The 19,532-nt window shown below is 37.1% G+C and overlaps 1 protein-coding gene across 1 annotated transcript in view; it reads left to right on the top strand.

The window, feature by feature from the left end:
• Positions 1–19,532, top strand: part of PLEKHA5 (pleckstrin homology domain containing, family A member 5) — a gene marked incomplete at its 5' end in the record, with an annotated part of 60,375 nt that overhangs the window by 8,556 nt on the left and 32,287 nt on the right. Inside the window, 3 exons of the mRNA XM_009871209.1 lie at positions 6,392–6,859; positions 11,950–12,418; positions 13,919–14,002. Of these exons, the coding sequence (XP_009869511.1) occupies positions 6,392–6,859; positions 11,950–12,418; positions 13,919–14,002 (1,021 nt within the window). The remainder of the gene's footprint in view (positions 1–6,391; positions 6,860–11,949; positions 12,419–13,918; positions 14,003–19,532) is intronic.

Genomic DNA, 19,532 nt, shown 5'->3' with positions numbered 1-19,532 from the left:
GTTGAAATCTTCACTATTGTCTCTAAGATCCTTTAAATATGTAGATAGTATATGAAGTATTTAGTTCTCTGTATTGGACAGAATGGTAAAACAGCTTAACAGAAAAAAAAAACGTTTTTCTCTGTACTCTGAAAAACACTACATGCTTCAAGCTCTCAGGTGTCACACGTGTTTTTCCCAATATTATTAAAAAGAACCCCACTGTATCAGTTTGTAGAAAGGAGGAGTGGTAGGTCTAACTACCAAAATGAAATCTGATTTGTCGTATGTGATCTTGGATTAGATATGAAGATTTTACGTGCTTTGTCTCCTGTAACCCACTTCATATTTGGGAATGGGAGATGTGATGAGGAAGGGGTGAGCAAAGTGGGATGGAACATAAGCAAGTAGATGCTTAACAGTATTTTCACCTTTTAGCTTCTCTGCATAGAGCTTTTAAGAGATTGCTCTTAAGAGAATGAAGTTACTTTGACAAAAAAAGTAGATCGTTTAGCTTAGTGAATAAAAAAGTTAATCTGAAAAATTAGTTTTGGTTCACGTTGGAAGTATATTGCAGAAATAATTAAACCAAATCAGACCCACTTAACTTCAAAGAAAAATCATATATTGATTGTATAAGCATTTTGTAGAGGGAATAATACGGAAGTGTGTCATTCTAAATCTTTTTTGAAGCGGTGAAGTGACCTTTGTTTGGTATTTGCAATATCATGAAGTTTGAATGTTTGAAGAGGACATCTTCATAGTAGAAAAAAAATTAACGTGAAGAAAGCCTGTCTCCATCTGACAGAGCCTGCTTAATAAGCATCAGGTTCATAGTCTCTCCTGTAATAGCCAATGCTCCATAGAAGGTACTGAGTAAACTTAATTATATAGACAGATGTTACATTATTACTCATGATGTTTCTTTTAGCATGAAAAGCAATCTAAAGTGTTAGTGTAAATATCCACTCTTTTCTGCAGTTCATGAGCACAGCTGTACGGGCACATTTGCTGCCCTGGAGCCTATGCAGACAGGCGCCAGGCTCACTGCAGCGCGGCTTTGCCGCCTCGTTCTCCCTTCTAGGCCGTTGTGCCGTAGCTGCTCAGACAAGACATGCGGTCCGCTGCCACCAAGGGCGTTCCAGCCTCCTGAAATGCCCGGCCATGCATTCCTACCCCACTTCTTTCAGCCACAGCGCCTGTTCCAGTGCTGATGTCTGCCTGTTTCAGGCATTTGGTAACGTATAGGCAAACAGTGGGGATTCCCAGTACAGCTGAGCTTATCTAAGCCTTTTCATCCAGCTATACACACACCTGCAGTCTGCCTTGAGTTGCTTCGGGTGCTTATCTTACTCCTTGGTGAATCAGCAAGGAGTTTAGCCTACTAAACTACTAGAAAAGCACTCAGGAGCAAAACTGGTAGTTTTCTGCCTGCATATTGTGGGCAGAACGGGCTTGCCAAACAACCAAAACAAGTGTCAGAAAAGCAACAAAAAAACCCACTTACGTAACGCCATCTTGTTGGTTTAATTCAGGCAAGAAAGCACAGAATGAAACAGAAGTAGGTGTGGACTCTTTGAGAAGTTTGTTAGTAGTCTTGTAATAATTATTTGAGAGAGAATAATGGAATCATAGAATCATAAAGGTTGGAAAGGACCTTTAGGTCATCAAGTCCAACCTACAGCCCTACACCACCCTAACACTAAACCATCTCCTGAAGTGCCAAGACTAGTGAAGACTTTCATGTCTGTTAGCTATAATAAGGAAGAAAATCCTTCAGACATCTGTTTTCTAAAGAATCCATCTTTTGGCTCTGAAACCAATTCTTAAAATGAACCATGTAGCAGGATATGATCTTATCCAGAAGAAATAGAGTTTCTTCCCTGGAAAAATCTGTTAAGTATTAAGTATTATATTACCTCATCTCTAAGTAACCTACAGTTTGGCACGCACATAGCTTGAAGCGTAAATGGGTTTGGTGCAGTCATATTAAGCCAGTGCCTTTGTTTCTCCATTATTTTTGTTCTAGAGATTCTAACACTGTTGTGAATACAGTTTTCTAACAGACTATGTATTTAGAATAGGTAGAGTTACGAGAACATCCTTAAATATTTACACAAGATGATGTTGAGCCACTCTTAAGGGCTTTTTAATATAAATAGCCCAATGGTAAGTCAGAGTTTTCAAAGTGTAGTTCTGTAAATCTAGAAGTCAGTGTACTTCACTGCTTATGATATTCTGGAAATCCAAACCCAACAGTCTTTAAAATCTAATGTTTTGGCTTTAAATAATTTCAGAGCTACAGTCTATATCTTTTTTTTTTCTGAGGATGTGAGTTCCTTGGAGATAAAAAAATAAAATAAAAGAAATCTTTAAAACATTAAGTTGTAGAGGGTTTACCCAATTTTACATAAAAAATTCTTATTTCCACATATAATATTCTTATTTCCACGTATAGTTAGCCACATAATGCAGAAATGAGATACTGAGATGAGAAAGTAAAAATTTAACCATCTCTGCTGCAGTCACAGCAGAAAAACTGCCTTGTGATGTATAGCTGCAGGGAAGGACAAATATTATTTGGTCCTATTAACATAACTGTAATTCCTAATTTCTAAGGATTTTTCAGTTTAAATTTACCTAGATAGTACATTCAAGTTTAATAACGTACTGAGAGACTTACCAAATAGTTAAACACAAATACTTTAGTCAGAGAGGAACTATTTAAGCTTATGACTCAAAATATGATCTCAGACAAAGCCTCTCTGGATTAGCAAAACATCTAGCGCATTCCATGTTGTATCACTGCCGACCACAGTTAAGTTGTATCTATGAGTACTGATTGCTTGCTTCTGTTTGTAGATTCTAATAGCCATCGACATACTGATTTTTCATTTTTACCCTAAATGCTGATTTTTCTACTCTGCCATGTTTAAGAGTGTCATTTTTCTATCCTTTCACTGTCAGCTCTGTGTTAGGAGCCTTTGTTTCTTCAGAGTTGATGCAGCATGTACTAAGAAAAGATTTTATTTTTTTCTCCTCCTAGTGTAGTTATTTTCCCTGAACAACATAAGCCAAGCTGCCAAAAAAGCACTTGTTAACATAGCGACATCCACAGTGGGGGTTTACTGACGTCAGTGTCTTTGGAAAGATGGCTTTTTTTTTTCAAATGCCTCTGCCTGGCTTTGTTAAATCACAGTCCTCACATCCATCTGAAACTTAATTACATGCCTCTTTCCCCCCCACACACACACCACCCTTTCAGAATTATTTACTTATATAAAAAAGCAGAAAACAGTACTTTTCCTGTATTACTGTTCCATATATATTATTCCTTGTTGGTTGTACAAATCTGTAAATTGCTTTCCGTATATACTGAAAGACGTGTGCTCAGTGCTCATTTTCTTCATGTACTCTCTCTTCCATCCTCAAAATACCCTGCAAGTTTTGTTGAGTATATCTTTGAGAGCTAGATATAAATATAGAGCCAAATATAGATATGGATTTATGTTTCTTACATTTATCTGATTGTTTCTGATAATTCTTCCCCATTTGGATCCTTTGCTGTGGAAAGAGATCTCTTGCTCACACTGAGCTGACTGCTTTGATGCACAAAGTTAAAGGCGAGCCCAGAAGTCTATATGGATGTCAGTCATCGAGCCATTGCAAAGAATGCCAAATGTGAATGCTTGGATCTGATGGGTATAATCATAGTAACAAGTGATACAGCATAGCAATCACATGGAAAAATAACTCTGATTTCAAGGTTTGTTGTTTTTAATTAAGACAGGTAGTGGAAATTAGTGTGATAGTGTAGATCGAAGACTATGCCAAGTCTTGACTTTGCTGCACATCTGATGAATGTCCTTAGAGATGCCACTCTCCCTCTGCACCACCTTTTTTCCATCTGTATGGCAAACACTTCTCTGATGGAAAGCACCTTGAGAAAGATTAATTAAAAGTGCTGAATGAGGATGTAGGTGGTACTAAAGCATGTTGCATATCTTAATTGCCCATGTTTAGGATTATGTGCAAGAAAATCCTCACATTTATTTGTGTACTCTTAAGTGCTGTCTGAAAACTGAAATTTTAAAACCCTTTTGTGATTTGCTAGTTGTGGCAAATGATTTTTTTGTTCATTTTCCTTTTTGGGGAGTTCCTTTAGTTTGTTGTAGAACACTGGGTAGTACAGTTTTGAGGTGGGAGAAAGGATGATCCAATTTTTTTCCTTAACCTGAAGAAGGAACCTAGGCGCAAAAATGCTTGCCCTTGGGAACAGTTTAAAATCTTGGCGGAAGAAATCAAAAAGAAAACAACTCATTTATAAATTGCAGTAGGAAGTTAGCGTAGCATTTCTTTGCTGGTACTTGGAAATTAGAGAAAAGGTGATGTAGGCATAGGAGTTCCACCACATGTATCCTCCCCCACAAAAGTCTACATAAAAACTGGTTCTACACAGACATTTTTTCTCTAAAAGTTATGGTTGTCAGAAATATTATCCTCTTCTTTCTGTTGGCAGAATCAGTTGTATATATCTAACCACTGCGTTTAATAGTGATGAGAGAAAAACACTGTGTTTAAAAATATTGCTGACACATAGAGCCAAAGAGATGTTTGTGTTAGATCATTTTCATTTGCAATGTGCTTGGCTTGTGCGTACGCTTTCACATCAGTAGTTCAGGAGTAATCAGTGAAAGAAGAGGACTATTTTGAGCTACTTGTATTAAAAGAGTGAATCTTGGAGGACTTGTTATAACATTATGAAGTGTCAAGCAGAGATTGGGATCGTCACAACTGTGTCAGGAAGAGGTACGGGGTAAAAAATCACACCCGTTGTTGACATGCAGAAGTGCACGAGCGTTTCACTCTGACCCACATCCAGTGTGCAGAGGACATTGATGTTTTTGCAGTTTCTGACTGATACATCTAAAATTATGTACTTGTTGAGGCAGGACTCCCTATTGGGGAATTCCCCATTGGGAATTCATGGCTTAAATAATCTCTTGGCCGTTTAAGCCTCTTGTATAAGACAAGGTAACCAAAAACATAGCTCTGTATGTAATTAGTCTACTTGTAATTAGAGTGTTTTTCAGAGCAGCAGTCATACTTGTGCTCTTGGTCAGTTGTGTATGTGATGATCTTTTTACACACAGATTAGTCGCTTGAGCTGGGTACTTTTAAAGATGAATAATGCATTTGCAAAAAGATGCAAAACAGCGTGAAAGGTTTACTTGACATCATCTTAGAATAAAGTTTTATTCTTGGTTTGGGTTTATACAGTTTTGTAACCTTATCTCTTCCTCTTCTTTCCTTTCATACCAAAAAATGTTGATAAAAACATTTTAGGGTTTTGGGTGGATCTTCTCCCACTAAACTACAAAAAAAAAAAAAAAAAAAAAAAGGTCACTATCTGAGCTGGATGTTCGGTTTGATGTCCCACTATGGAAAAAGTAGCTTCCTGACATTTTTTAAATTTTGAAAAGGTAGCTAATACTACTGCATACATTGAGTACTTGTGTAAGTACTGGCAAACAGTAAGTGTTCTAAAAATACCATTATTTTTGTGGTACAGTTCCCTAAGTCAGCAGCTATATTCCCCCTTAAAATTGGGGAAGCCACAGTTATTTTTCAAAAACTGTATGCCAGCCAAAGTGATAACATAGCAGAGAAACCTAACTGATGCCAGTGACCATGAAAACTTGTTTGCTTCCTGTTAAGGGACTTATTATATGTTAAATTCAGCGGTGTCGTGAATCACAAGCTGGTCAGCAATGTAATCTGCTACTATATTTAAAGGTGGCTTTAAAAATCATCTGAATTTCAGGCTGGTTACATCTGGAAGCTGTAGCTCTTGGAGAGCCACTGAATAGTTGTACTGTGTGAATGTCTAGCCATCCAGGAACTGAATATACAGTTTTTCAGACTCTGCATTTATTTCCTCTTGTGCACGTTTTTTCTAGGTGTTTAACTGGAAGTTAGCTTAAAAAATATGCCCCACTGTAAATACTTTTAAAATAGCGAAGAAGTAGAGAATTGAAGAAAAAACACAAAAGCTTTCCAACTAAAAAAACCACAAAACCAACCAACTAAAAAAAAACGCAAAACCAACCAACTAAAAAAATCCCGACTCCCCCCAAACAAAACCACCACCACCAGCCCCAAAACAAAACAAAATAAAACCAAAACAACAAACAACAAAACAGTAACAACAGAAAAAACAACCTATCCTTATGATTGTGAAAATGCATCCTGGATTTTTCTCTAGAAGACAAAATTTTGGTGTAAAATATCTGGACAGGGATTCACTGCAATAACCCCTATAAACACCAGTGTATATACACTTTTCATTTTCTCTTACTATTATTGTTAAATGTTGTGTTGTTATTATAGCTTATCATATATTCCTTTCCAGAGTAGAGAAGTTAACCAATGAAAATACACCATCACGAGAGGCAAATAGTATTTCAAACCATCGGGTGCTAATTAAGCCAGAGGCACAAAATAATCAGAAAAACAAAGAAGCGACCAAAAATGAGGAGAAGAAAGCTCTCGAAGCTGAAAAATACGGATTCCAGAAAGTCGGGCAAGATAAACCATTAACGAAAATTAATAGTGTAAAGCAAAATCCATTGGGATCTGAATACAGGACTTTACCCATAAGCACAATTCAGGCTGGGCACTTCAGACCAGCTCATTTAAATGGGTCTGAGAATAAAGCTGTCGGGGTTGTCCTGGCAGACGCTGGAGATGGAGGTCAGCACAACGCGTTTCAGTCGCATATGGAGTCTGAACGAGTTATGCAGAGAACTAATTCAATGCTGCAGTTGGAACAATGGATTAAAATACAAAGAGGAAAAGGCCAAGAAGAGGAAACAAGAGGGTAAGTACTATGTAATCATTTTTTTTTTTTTTTTGCTAGCAAATAATACTTAGACTTGTATCCTGGTTAGATTATTTAGGTTTTCATGTATATTACATAAATACATAATTCATGGCTACCTTTAAAAAGTGCCTGGATGACTGCTCAGAACAGATTTTTTAAGAGTTTCTCTATTAACATTTCAGTGATTATTAATAAATTAAGCTTTATTAATAATGAATAAAAATGGACAGAAACCCTTTTTGGGTGTTAGAAATTTTGCTAACTTAGCAGGTAGAAGGCATCCTCAATCATAACAATCCTCTTAAAATCTGATCTTGAAATTGCCCTGTCTTCTCCATTTTTGTTCACAAATTCTTGTAATAATATTTTCTTTAAAATTCTTCTGAACTATTCTAGGGAGCTTTTAAGCTTTATACAAGCTTTAAATGAAAAGAGGAGAAGTTTTACCTAAGAGTAAGTCATAGAAATGTAACTAACTTGATGCTAAAAGCTTCTCCTCTCATGAAATTAAACACCTCCCGGTTCTAATATTGAGTTCCAGTGCTTATTCATGAAGCTTTAAAATTATATGTGGATGATTGACAATATTAGATCTTGTGCCGACAGCAATTTCTCTGTCTGGCAGAAGTGTAGGGACGTTGCTTCCAGGCTGGCTTACAGACAAGCAGCTCTAGCAGTAAAATATAAAAGTTTTTAATATTACATTAGATAGGAAGCATGGAGATGCTATAACAGCAGATATTTTGAAGAGTTGGAAAATAGGGACTTCACAGATAGACAGACAGCAGAGCTTAAGATAAGTTCAGAAAATGTATTTTCTGCAAATTTCACAACATGGGAGTTGAGGACTTCCCGATTTTTGCAAAAACGTGAAAAATTTACATTAGTTTGAGGTGCATTTGCCAAAATTGGTCAAATGTTTCCTCATTGCCTTTAGTCCTTCATTAAATATAAATAGGAATTGTTAACGTGTTGTTTTGTGAAATACTCTGCATAAGTAGTTTGATCAAGTTTGAACTTGCAATACAGTGACTTGCACACTGACATTTATTATGCATGCTTGCGTAATGAGAACTGTGAAATCTCAATGCAATTGGTTTTTGGGGGTTTTTTTAACTGGGCTTTAAAACTTGCAGTCAAACAGTAGAAATTTGAATAGCTGTACCATTTTTCAGTTGAGAAAAAGTATAACAACCCTAGAACAGATTTCATTGTGGAAAACAGGTAGAGGGAAGTACTGGTAACAATATTCTGCTATTTAACAATATGTTATTCTTGACTATAGAGAACACTTGTTGCCCAAATTAAGGGTGGCATTGATAGCGCAAAGGGTATGCTTTCAAATGCAGTGCTATATAAAAGTAGCAAACTGAAAAAGATTTTGCTTTGGGCTGTCTTTTGCTTTGTGTGGAAGCGGCCTTTAATAATGATCCACATTTGCAATGTATAGTGATGGTTTTAGAATGTAGTTTCATTTAAATTTTAAATTTTGGTTTTATTTGAATTGCCAGTTTCTGGCTGGAGACGGGAATTTAAGTAGAATTGAAGTTGGTGAATGAGAGTGGAAAGCAGCTCAAGTTTATGTTAAAACTTAAGCTTGGGGTAAGAGGCTAACAAGGCTGTTTGGAGTAAGGCCTGTTCAAATCATAATTTGAATTTTTTAGAAAAGTAGTCTTCACTTAGTAGGGAAAAGTTGCTGACTTTGGCTGACAAAGATGCTTTCCACTGCATCTGTCTCTCTAATGTGTTAGAGAAACCATGGAGGACCAAACTGAATATCTCTGGTGTGTCGGACTGAAGAAAAATTAGGACTTGAAGAATATTAAAAGGTTAACAACTTCAATTAAATAACTCTATATAAAATAGGAGCTGTTAGCTGCCCTCAATATGGAATGAAAAGGGTTCACTGTAAAACTACTATATTTTAGAGGAACAAATTGATCCCTTAGTTGTTTTATTGCCTGAGAAATTAATGAGAATGATGGTCATGTAATTTTTAAGTCTTGAAGCTGTTATCTGCCAATTCCATGGAACTAGACATCTAGTTTTGCAAGAGCCACGTGAATAAGGACAGCTGATGCCTTGAGTAAGACAAAACTTCTTAAAACCAAAAGTGAATGGTTTCTAAATAAAAACACTCCCCTCCAGTATTATTTTATTGAATTAATTTTGCGCAAGTCAGTGATGAATAAAAGTGTCACTGGAAGTGGTTCACTTAGGTGAATTCATTTTTTCAAATATGTAAAAATACAGAAGAGTTAGAATCATAGAATCTGTTGGGCTGGAAGGGACCTTTAAAGATCATCTAGCCCAAGACTCCTGCAGTGAGCAGGAACATCTTTATGGAGATCAGATTGCTGAGAGCCCCATCAAGCCTGACCTTGAATATCTCCAGTGATGGGACCTCCACCACCTCTCTGGGCAACCTGTTCCACTGTTTCACCACCCTCATAGTAAACAACTTCTTCCTAATGCCTAAGCTCCATCTACCCTGCTTTAGTTTAAGATCATTGCCCCTCATCCTACATCACTACACTCCCTGGTAAAGAGTCCCTCCTTTTCTTTCCTGTAGCCCCCTTCAGGTACTGGCAGGCTGCTGTAAGGTCTCGCCGGAGCCTTCCCTTCTCCAGGCTGAACGACCCCAAGTCTCTCAGCCCGTACTCATAGGAGAGGTGCTCCAGCCCTTTATCATTTTTGTGGCCCTTCTTTGGACTCGCTCCACCAGATTGCATAGTATTAAGTGAGGTTTTTCATATGGCTACTAATACTTTTTGTTGCAACTGTAAATGCTGTACAGCACCATGTTTCTGTCTTCACCTTGCCACCCTTTGATTCTCATATGGAAGTTCTGTATTCTGGGACAGCTGGTATTTAGGGTGAAGGACTATTATGATATTTCAGTCTGAGAGTTTTCATAACATTGCAGAATTGAGCCCCTAAAGGTTTAGGACAGCAAAGGTGCTTTCCCAGATAGTCCAACTTGAACACCAGAACCAGTGTTGCCACCCAGCAATAATCCTAGAGACAACTTCTAGAGGTGTCTATAAACTCCTGTGGAAGCCTTTTTTTCTTATGGGTGCATTTCTGGGGAGCTATTTGTGATGACAATTGCGGGAATATTTTGCAACTTGCGTGACTGCTTGTCTGGCTGCAGCAGCCTCCCCTCACGTGCAAGGCAGCTGTGAGCTGCAGCACTGTCTAGAATTGGTCTTGTGGTTCTACTAGAATGGTGGATCTATTTTCATTTTATCAAAGGGTGTAAAACAAGGCTTAATATTGAGGCTGTTGGGCTTTTTACAGCTTTCATGGTTTATCAGTAGAAGAATGGATGCATTTCTTAAATTTTCTAGAATGTAAGTAATTGCATGCAGACTTCAAATTGCCATCTTTACATAGGAAGAACTTCAGACAGCTTTTCTTAAAGTTATCTGGGATATTTAGAGGAGCCAACAGGCTTACACTGCCCATTTGATTAATAAAATGGGAGAGGAGCGTCTGTGAGTGTAGTTTATCAAACTAATGGATATCTTCATGAAAATATGCGATACCTGTTTGTGAATACCTAAAATAATGGTTTTTGGAAGCTAAAAAGCAAACCTAAAAGTATCTTGGTTGCTTGTTTTTTAAAATGGAGATAAGGAGAAGCTCTTATCATTAATGGTATGTTACATGAAGAAATTTAGAGATATTTATTTAAAGTTATTTGGGCAAGTTTTGCAGAAAAAAGAATAGGATATAGAAGGTACTTCTCTTTTATATATATTTTTTGTGAGAATGGGGAGCTACCCAGTGCACAAAGTGGGGATAATGCTTCATTATTTCTTGAGAAACTTCAGAAACCGTAGCATATTTTATATGTAAAGCTCTTTATAGTGGTTTTCATCTCCAAAACATTACAGGTGATTATAAATACTCTGCTTATTAATTTCACTGAAAAGTGGATTTTACCATCGTCAACTTCCTTGACAGTTATTCCATAAGGATCTAACATGCATAATACTGGTTTACCTTACCGTTTGCCCTGTGTCATTGCTTTCGTATTTTCGTGGCACTGAAGTCTTTCAAAACCATCTTCAGGTTCTAGTGCCTGGTGGTGGCGGGGATTTTAGTTTGCATTAGTAGGTAGGTAGGTAGGTGTAGGTAGAAGCTGCTGCCCTCTGATGGCTGAGTCATGTCCAATTTGAGAGGAGTTTTATTGTCTCTGGACAAGCACCTAGCTTAGATGGGATCAGTAGCAAAAGGCTTTCAGAGGTGCTCATCTGAATTTTAGATAAGAGTTTTATGAATCAATATTTATGACCTAGATTTTGTCCTCTGAAAAAAAACCAAGAAATGCTTTGTCATACTTAGGCATGCATCGATACTCGACGTGGAAAATAACTAATGCTGAAAGTCACTAAATGTAGCATTCCAGAATTTTAATGTGGCAACAAATTAAAGAATAAGCCTTTGAATTCCTGTCCAAGGTGAAAAGTAATACAGTATTATTATCAGACAGAAATATTTTGCTGTTTCTTTCGCTTGAATAGCAAATGGGGAGTTGCTTGTCCTTCACAATTGCAAAATATAATCTCATTAGACAATTACTGTTATTTTTCCTTGATCTGCTGTTAAAAGGATTTTTTTTTTTTTAATGTCCATAGTAACTGCTCAAAATTTGCTTAGGGAAACACCAGGAGATTTTTTTTCACTTTTGAAAAAGAACATTTAAAACGGGGAAAAAAACAGGAAACTTCAAGGCTTTCGAAAATTTGACCTATCCAGCATAGGAACAAGTTACAAGATTAAATCTCAACTTGAAACTACTAGGTGTTAAACTGGTAAAAAGATGAAACGTGGATTATATAATCAAGCATCTAATCAGAGAGAGGATCCAATTTCAGCTGCTACAGTGCATTCAATCAGGATAGTTGATTCTTTAATTGTCATCTTGATTTGCTTGCTTGTTTCTAAAATTACAATTGCAGTATTTTAAACTTTAAAAAAAAAGGTAAGAGTTAGCTAGGTAAACCAAACCAATACTGAAAAACTTTACATTACATTAATATTAATGCTGTCCACTAATAGAAAGAAAATTCCTCTTTCAGCATAATCTCCTACCAGACGTTACCAAGAAACATGCCGAGCCATCGACCACAGGTTTTACCCCGGTACCCAGAAGGCTACAGGACGCTGCCCAGAAACAGCAAAGTGCGGCCGGAGAGCCTCTGCAGTGTGGCACCCTCAGCTTACGACAGAGCCATAGGACCGGTCACCACCGAAGAAAAACGGAGGTCGATGCGCGACGACACGATGTGGCAGCTCTACGAGTGGCAGCAACGTCAGTTTTACAATAAGCAAACAACTCTTACTAGACACGGTACTTTAAGTAGCCCAAAAACTATGATTAATATTTCTGATCAGGCAATGCATTCGATTCCCACCTCACCTTCTCATGGTTCTATCGCTGGTTTCCAAGGATATTCCCCACAACGGACCTACAGATCAGAAGTGTCTTCACCAGTCCAAAGGGGAGATGTGACTATTGATCGCAGACACAGGACGCATCATACCAAGGTAAAAATACTTATTTTAATACTTTGAAATCTTATTTACAAGGATTTTTAGTAGGAAGTGTACGGTTACCGCAGAACTCATGTTGCACTGTAGTGTATTTCATAATAATGAAGATTAAGTTACATGATTGTTTTCACGGAGAAAGGTTTGATTTTAGAAAGCATTTAAAAATCTAAAGGTGGTAAAAAGATAATTTTCTAATACACTAGGTGAAAACATGTTGTCCTAATATTACTATCCATGATACTGTTTCACTAAAGGAAAGCAAAGGAGTCGATAGGCAAATTATTCGGAATAGTTTGTTGTATGTACTGAAATCTGTCTTCTTTCCAGCTTTTTTAGCTGGAACTGAAAATGCCAGATTCCTTTCCAGGTGCTGTTTTCTGTTCTTTAGCCACCAGTTTGGCTGCCTTGAGTTCCAGCAGAAAACTGGATGTAGCCATTTCTTTTGATGCCTTTGAGTTGTTAAGGTGTTTGCCGACAGTCAGGGTCTATTTGCACACAACGTTAGCACTTGACTAGTGTGTGACTTTGCTGGTCTTCATCGACAAGAGGGAGATGTACGAAGAATTGTAAACCTGGGGGCCCTATGTGGCTCTGCTATATCCATCACGCTTGTGTTATGCACTTTTTTTAATAGATTGGAGATAATTACATAAAAATTATTTTCAGTTTTTTTGTATAAAATGCTCCCAAACTTTTTTTCCCAAATCTTTATCTCAGGTTTATGTTTCTTGATGCAGGAAGAGAGTCTTTAACTATATCCTAAAGCAGTTTAAACAAATTGCATCTCATTACTAAGTTTTGCTTTTGGAAGTTTTTAGGTTTCTATCAACAAAGGAGTCATTTTGTTTTGACACTCTTTATGTCCCAACTGCACTGGAAATTTAGTAATCAGTGCTTCTCACACGTCTGAGAAACACCAGCAAGGTCAGTGCTGCAGAGCATATACTTGTTCTCTCAGCCATGTTTTGCTTTCTGGTATTTTTTTTCCCTTTATGAAACACTTTATGCTAGTATTCAGTTTCATATTTAGTATCCTTGTTTCCCTTTGGTTTTTGTACGATTATTAAGTTTGCCTTTTTGTTAGTTACACAGCTAGCTTTTGCCATTAACTTAAGAACAAAGACTGCCTATTTGAAGTCAGGGTAGATTCCAGGTTTAAACCACATCTATAGAGAGATCCTAGTTTTTTAACTAGGTTTCAATGAGAGTGAAAAACTAAAAAGTGTTTTGTATATGGGCTATCAGTAGGGCAACAACTATGAGACAGGTCTGGTAATTAAATGTATGATGAAAGCTGGGGTATTCCCGAAATTCAGAGGTAGCCTACTTGGGTGTCCTAGATAGTAGACCAGCAGAGAGGATCACTGGCCAAAGCTGGCACAAATCACAGAAAATTTGTTGTGAGTATGTAGTTGACTTTTTGTTTTAGCATTTAATAGTTTTTGAGTCTTTAGATAACCATGGATCATACTGTGCTATTTTTTTTCTGTACAGCACGTCTTTGTGCCCGACAGAAGGTCAGTGCCAGCAGGTTTGAGTTTACAGCCTGTTACTCCTCAGAGCCTCCAAGGCAAAACAGTGAGTTGCATTTTTATTTGGTACATCAGGGGTTTTTTAAGAATTATCCTTTAAGTATGAGAAGGCCACACTGAAATTTTATTCTGTTTAAAGCTTACCTTTATGTAAATTATCAGGGATTTTTAAAGCAAATAAAGAAGTACTCTGTGGTTCCACTGAGTTCTGAGAATATTGTGTAGCCATTGAGTCCAGATTGTCTTTCAGAAATGCAGATATTAATCTTTTTTTTAATAATTTTTGATACATTACAGAAGTTCCTGGAAGAGGGTAGAATACATCAAAGAACATGTATTTCTCCATTAATTATTTAGAAAATCTTAGCAGTAAAGTTTGCCTCTTTGGGAAATCTTAAGGATACTAAAATTGCATTTGGTAAAATTGTGTCCTTTCTGACACTTCCCATTTTACTGTCATAGAGCTAAAATTCTCCTTGAAATTATTTCATCAAAGTAACACTGGTGAATACTGCCCACCTTCCTTTTTGAAACGTGATGCTTGACCAAAAGTTACAAGATTGTCCTAAATTTATATTATCTCCTTACCAGTTCTTGTCTCCTTTCCACAATCTTTCTCTACCCATCTGAAATTGCTTGTTTAAGAGAACTGTGAGTTAAGAACACAGATTTTTGAATCATACTGTGGGCAACAGCTCTCCCCAGTCAATCCTTCCACTACCTTGAGCCCTGTTTCTTGCACTTCCCAGCACGAGGCCCCGGCACCTTCAGCCACTTCTGGCCTTTGGCAGCCGGTGCCTGATTCTCCGCACCTCGTCTTCCACAGACATTTCTTTGGGTTCTCGGCCCCGTCAGCTCTCCTGGGCTCTGCTGCTGGAGTTGGGCTGAGGAGCAGGCTAGGGGGCAAGGAGGTCCAAGCTTCTGCCTGTTGAAACCAGAAGTCCTGCCCACAGCGCAAGCCTTGCAGGGGCTGGAGAGGGAAAACTTGTAGATAGCTCTTCCTACAAAATTTTGTGTCGTTGCAAGAGACCCAAGAGCTGTATCTAAAGCACAGTACTTACAGTGATGTAAAAAGTGTTTGCAGCACAATGGGTATTTGGAGAGGAGTAGGAATACTGTTTGATGGGCTCCTCTGTGGAAAAAAAAATAAAATTGCTTGCACACATTGGATTTAAGTACCAATAAATAGTTTATTCCTAAGGCACTGAAATCAGGCTTTTGCAAAACATATCAAGAAGAATTTTGGTCTTGAAAAAATTATTATCTGTTTCTTTTGCCTGAAGATGCTCCCTTCAATTTTCTTATTTCCAAAAATAAGTTTTCTTGTGCTTTCAACTGATGCTGATTTTCAGATGGATGTCACTGATTTTTGGAGAGAACTTGAAAATGTCTTGTACAGCAGTCTGGATTCTTATACTTACTCTCTGAAATTAAGTATTTTAAATCTGGATATTGAGAGTGCTGTAAGAAGAAGATTGGCCATTAGACAATTTGGCTTCGCTGTTGGTTCTCCCTCAAAGCGAATGGTTTTGACAACTGAAGCGATGTGGAAATCCCTTGCTCCCTCTTGTGGGCTGTTTTGGTGCGAGCTCACAACGCTGCCAGTGCCACTCTTGTTCTCAGGGACTTTTCTTTCTTATTCTAAGAACTGGTATTCGTTTTTGAGTCATTTAATATGTGGTTCTCTGGAGCTTTTTGCTTTACTTCTTTGCTTTGGGGAAATTCTGTAACTATGGAAGAGAGCAAGCGGGGTTTTAGGAGGTTTTGCGTTTGTGGTATTTTTCTTTAACTCACAGAACTTGTGAGAAAATCAAAATGCTGGATGACTGTTTAACCTCTTGTAAGGTTGAATTCTGGAGAAGTGTAAGAAACAGAACCAAACAGGAACATAACAAAAATACTTGTGATGTTAAGTGTTTTGTTTTCTTTGAAGTATTGCTAAGAAGTGGTTCCCAGGAGTGGTTCAGATAGAGTTTGCCAAACTGACCTAAACTGATCTATGTGGAATTACCTGACAAATACCCTTTTGAATGTGACTTTATTTTCTTCATATATATAATCTTGGGGTTTACATGCAGTTTTTCATCCCTTCCTAAGGCTGTATTGTACAACTTAGTCAGAAAAGTAAAGCAGTAAGTTAACTGGTAGCCTCAAACCTGTGGAAAGTGAGATAAAAAATTGGTTGTCATGCTTGTGCAGTTTTATATTTTGAAAGCTGATTGTTTCTCATGCAGTTCATTAACCGTGGGGGTTTTTGTTGTTCTTACTCTTAATTTTGACCTATACATTTGAAGAATTATTTTAGAAAATAAATTTTCATGAGGGCTTCTTTTTATTCCTTTATCAAGCTCAAATGGCTGGAATCATTTCCCCCTTCCCTTAAGTCAGTATCATCAATTTGATATGCATGACAGAAAAAGTTTTGAGGGCTGAACAGGCTTTCTCCTGCAGAATCCTCACTGATTTTTGTCCTTTGCGAAGGACGTTCCACTCTTAAGGCATTTGCAGTATCAATTGTTTTGAGTAGTGTGAAGTTAACCCTTCATTATATATTTGGGGGAAAATTATGTATCTTTTGCTGTATCATTATAGAAGTTTTTTTGTAAGAAAGATGCTAAGAAGCCTTATTTTAATTCAATGTTGTTCAGGATACCAACTAACCTTTTTTCTACTCTTTGGCTTCTCACACTGCACTCCTTCAGCCAGAGGAGCTCACGCTGCTGCTAATAAAGCTGAGACGGCAGCAAGCTGAACTGAGTAGTATCCGGGAACACACACTAGCACAGCTCATGCAACTAAAACTTGAGGCCAGCAGCCCAAAGGTCAGCTATAAAGCAATGTGTGTCATGTACCATTATCACTAACTTGTAGTCACTCATTAATCAAAGTTTGCATTGTACCATCAGTGCAGAATTTTGACTGCTGCGGGTGTAGGATAGAGTAACATTGGTTCTTTGTGTATGTGATGTTCTGCTATTAACCCTTTGAGGCTTTTCTCCTAGCTTTTTGATACTAGCTGAGTTAAAATTACATAGGAATATTTTAAAATATATTATCGTTAAGTTTAAAGCTAAAGGTGTTTATCCTATTGTTCTTGTTACCAAAATTAATAGTGGTAGATGATGAGATTAATTTGTTTATGCTGCCTCATCTTATTTGCAATGTCTATACGAAAATCAGGATGCATTTAAATCACAGGTTTATCAAAGGGTTTATAGTTGTCTGTGTAGTAGACGCTTACATGAGCTTAATGTATTTTAGACGTAAAACCAAAATCCTAATGTAGTAGTTCGTAGTCTGATCGTGGCAAGCTTTCATCACTTCTGTTTCGAGATCAAAACTTGATAATGGTTCACCAAAAAAACCCAGATAAAAGCAGCATTTTATTTCTATGTAAAGCAGAGAGATCACTGCCTAGTTTACATCTTTTAAAGCTCTTTTCATGCATTCTGCACCTTCTGTCCCTTTCCTTTTTCCCTCTGACTGCTGCCTGCTAGAATGAGATTCTTTCACATCACCTTCAAAGGAATGCCATATATTTGGATCATCAGGTGGGATTTGAAATTTTCTTGTGTGTTTACATTTCTTGATGCTTTTTGCTTGCTCCTATCATGCTGGAAATATTTGGGGAGAAGGATTTGCACTGTTTTTTATGAAGCTGGATATTTACATGTGCTCTTTTTAAGTAGCACAGAATATGTTAATCAATTACAAATTTGACACGTAATGGAAAAAGAAAACACTTTAAAATTCATCAGAATACAGTAGCCACTCACAAATTAATTTTTCTATTCTTCATTTCCTTCTTATAATAACACTAACTAGCATTTTATCATCTTTAACCAAGGTTGTATTATATTTCCAAGCTCATATGACACACATGCAATTTACAGAAGATGAGTCCTTCTGATAATTTCAGTTTTCCAAAGTAAGAAGAATTAGATGTTTCTACAGGATATTAAATGAAAGGGAGGTCAAAGGTGAAAAAAAGGTTTTAAGAAAACCAGTGTGGCTCATTACTTTTTTTGCTTTTATTCATTTATTTCTTAAGGATTTATGTAAGAATATGATTTTACTTCTTTACAACTTCTGATAACTTATGGACTGAGGCTACAATTCTGTCTTCACTAACATAATTGATTGCCATGTGAAGAACTGTGATATCACATACCTCTTTTTATAGCTTTGTTTCATGAACAAATGGGATTTCTGTGCAAGCTGTGTGTGAGAAGTCTTTAAATGGGAAATTTTTGCTAGCACTTGTAAAAAGTAGTGATAAGTGCTTAGGACAAATGCAAATAACTAGATGTCCGTTAGTTAAAAATGTAAATCGCTAGAGCTTTTTCTTTTTTCTAATATTCTTTCTTCAAATGAAGTATTTCAGCCTTACACTCAAAACCAGCTGCTCTTACAGCTTTTATGTCCTACATGTTCCTGTGAGTTACTAAAACCCACACATGTGCACAGAGACATACACGTGGGCTTGGTTCACCCAGTGACTTTATTTTCCTGTTACCTCTTGGAAACAAGGTGTGAATTGGGACGCATTCAGTGAGCAGGCAATGCGTTTCTCAACATCTCTATCTTAAGGGGCTGCAGGAGGTACAAAACAGTAGGGAAAAATTACTTGCTAAAAAGTAGGCCAAAATATTTCATTCAACTCAAATATTTCCAGTTTATAATGTTTTGGAATAAGGGCATAACTCTGTCTTCAACACTGTAATTCATTGCCAAGAAGGGACAACTGTCCATGTGAAGTGTAAAACTACGTACCATCCTGTTGCTTAAGTAGCCAGGTTTGTCAGTATAATAGGCAGGATTTAACGGAAATAATTGGCTATGTATAACATGCAAAGTGGTAAAACGTATTTTCATTTTGCTTGCATCAGATAAAATTTAAAAATGTAATGGGATGGGATGTGATAAACATTAACTTGGGGAAGCATCTGCATCTTATAAATGTGTCATAATTGCCCCTACCAGAGATGCAAGAAATTACTGCACTTCTTACAGTAAGAAATTAAGTCTAAAATATATTACCTTAATTACAAAATTATGGAAGAGCAGATTGGAATACTAGTCTCAGTTTCTGATCAGTTTGGGGGTTTTTTTTCCACATATTTTAATATAATACTGCCACCTATCTGTATGAAATAAATCCCCCTTAGAGTCTTCTGGCTTTGAGTACCACTGCTTCTAGGGATGGTATCTCATTTCTATCTTTTTGTTACTTTGTCCATTATTAGTTTTTTCTTTATGTTGGGAAGAAAAAAATCAAAGTTTGTTCTACTCTAATTGAGGCCTTTCCTCCTTGTTATCCCACTCTGTAACCAACATGCATAATCACTTACCCCCTTTGAATTTTAAATGACCACTGTCCTTAAATTGGGTGTTTCCACTTGTATTTAATCTCTGAAAACAGTGTCAAAACCTGCTTTGCCTAGAGCCTGTGGCAGAACTTCAGTCCTCTTGTCTTCAGCACTCACCTTCTTGGTCACACAGGATTTGCTACTGTACATAGCACATTAATTAGCAAATTTGTACTGAGATTGCACAAGTGAATTTTCAGGCAGACT

This window comes from Apaloderma vittatum, unplaced genomic scaffold (assembly GCF_000703405.1).
Source record: "Apaloderma vittatum isolate BGI_N311 unplaced genomic scaffold, ASM70340v1 scaffold2726, whole genome shotgun sequence".
NCBI lineage: Eukaryota > Metazoa > Chordata > Aves > Trogoniformes > Trogonidae > Apaloderma > Apaloderma vittatum.
Note: the sequence above shows the minus strand (reverse complement) of the source record. Positions and strands in the feature narration are given on the sequence as shown.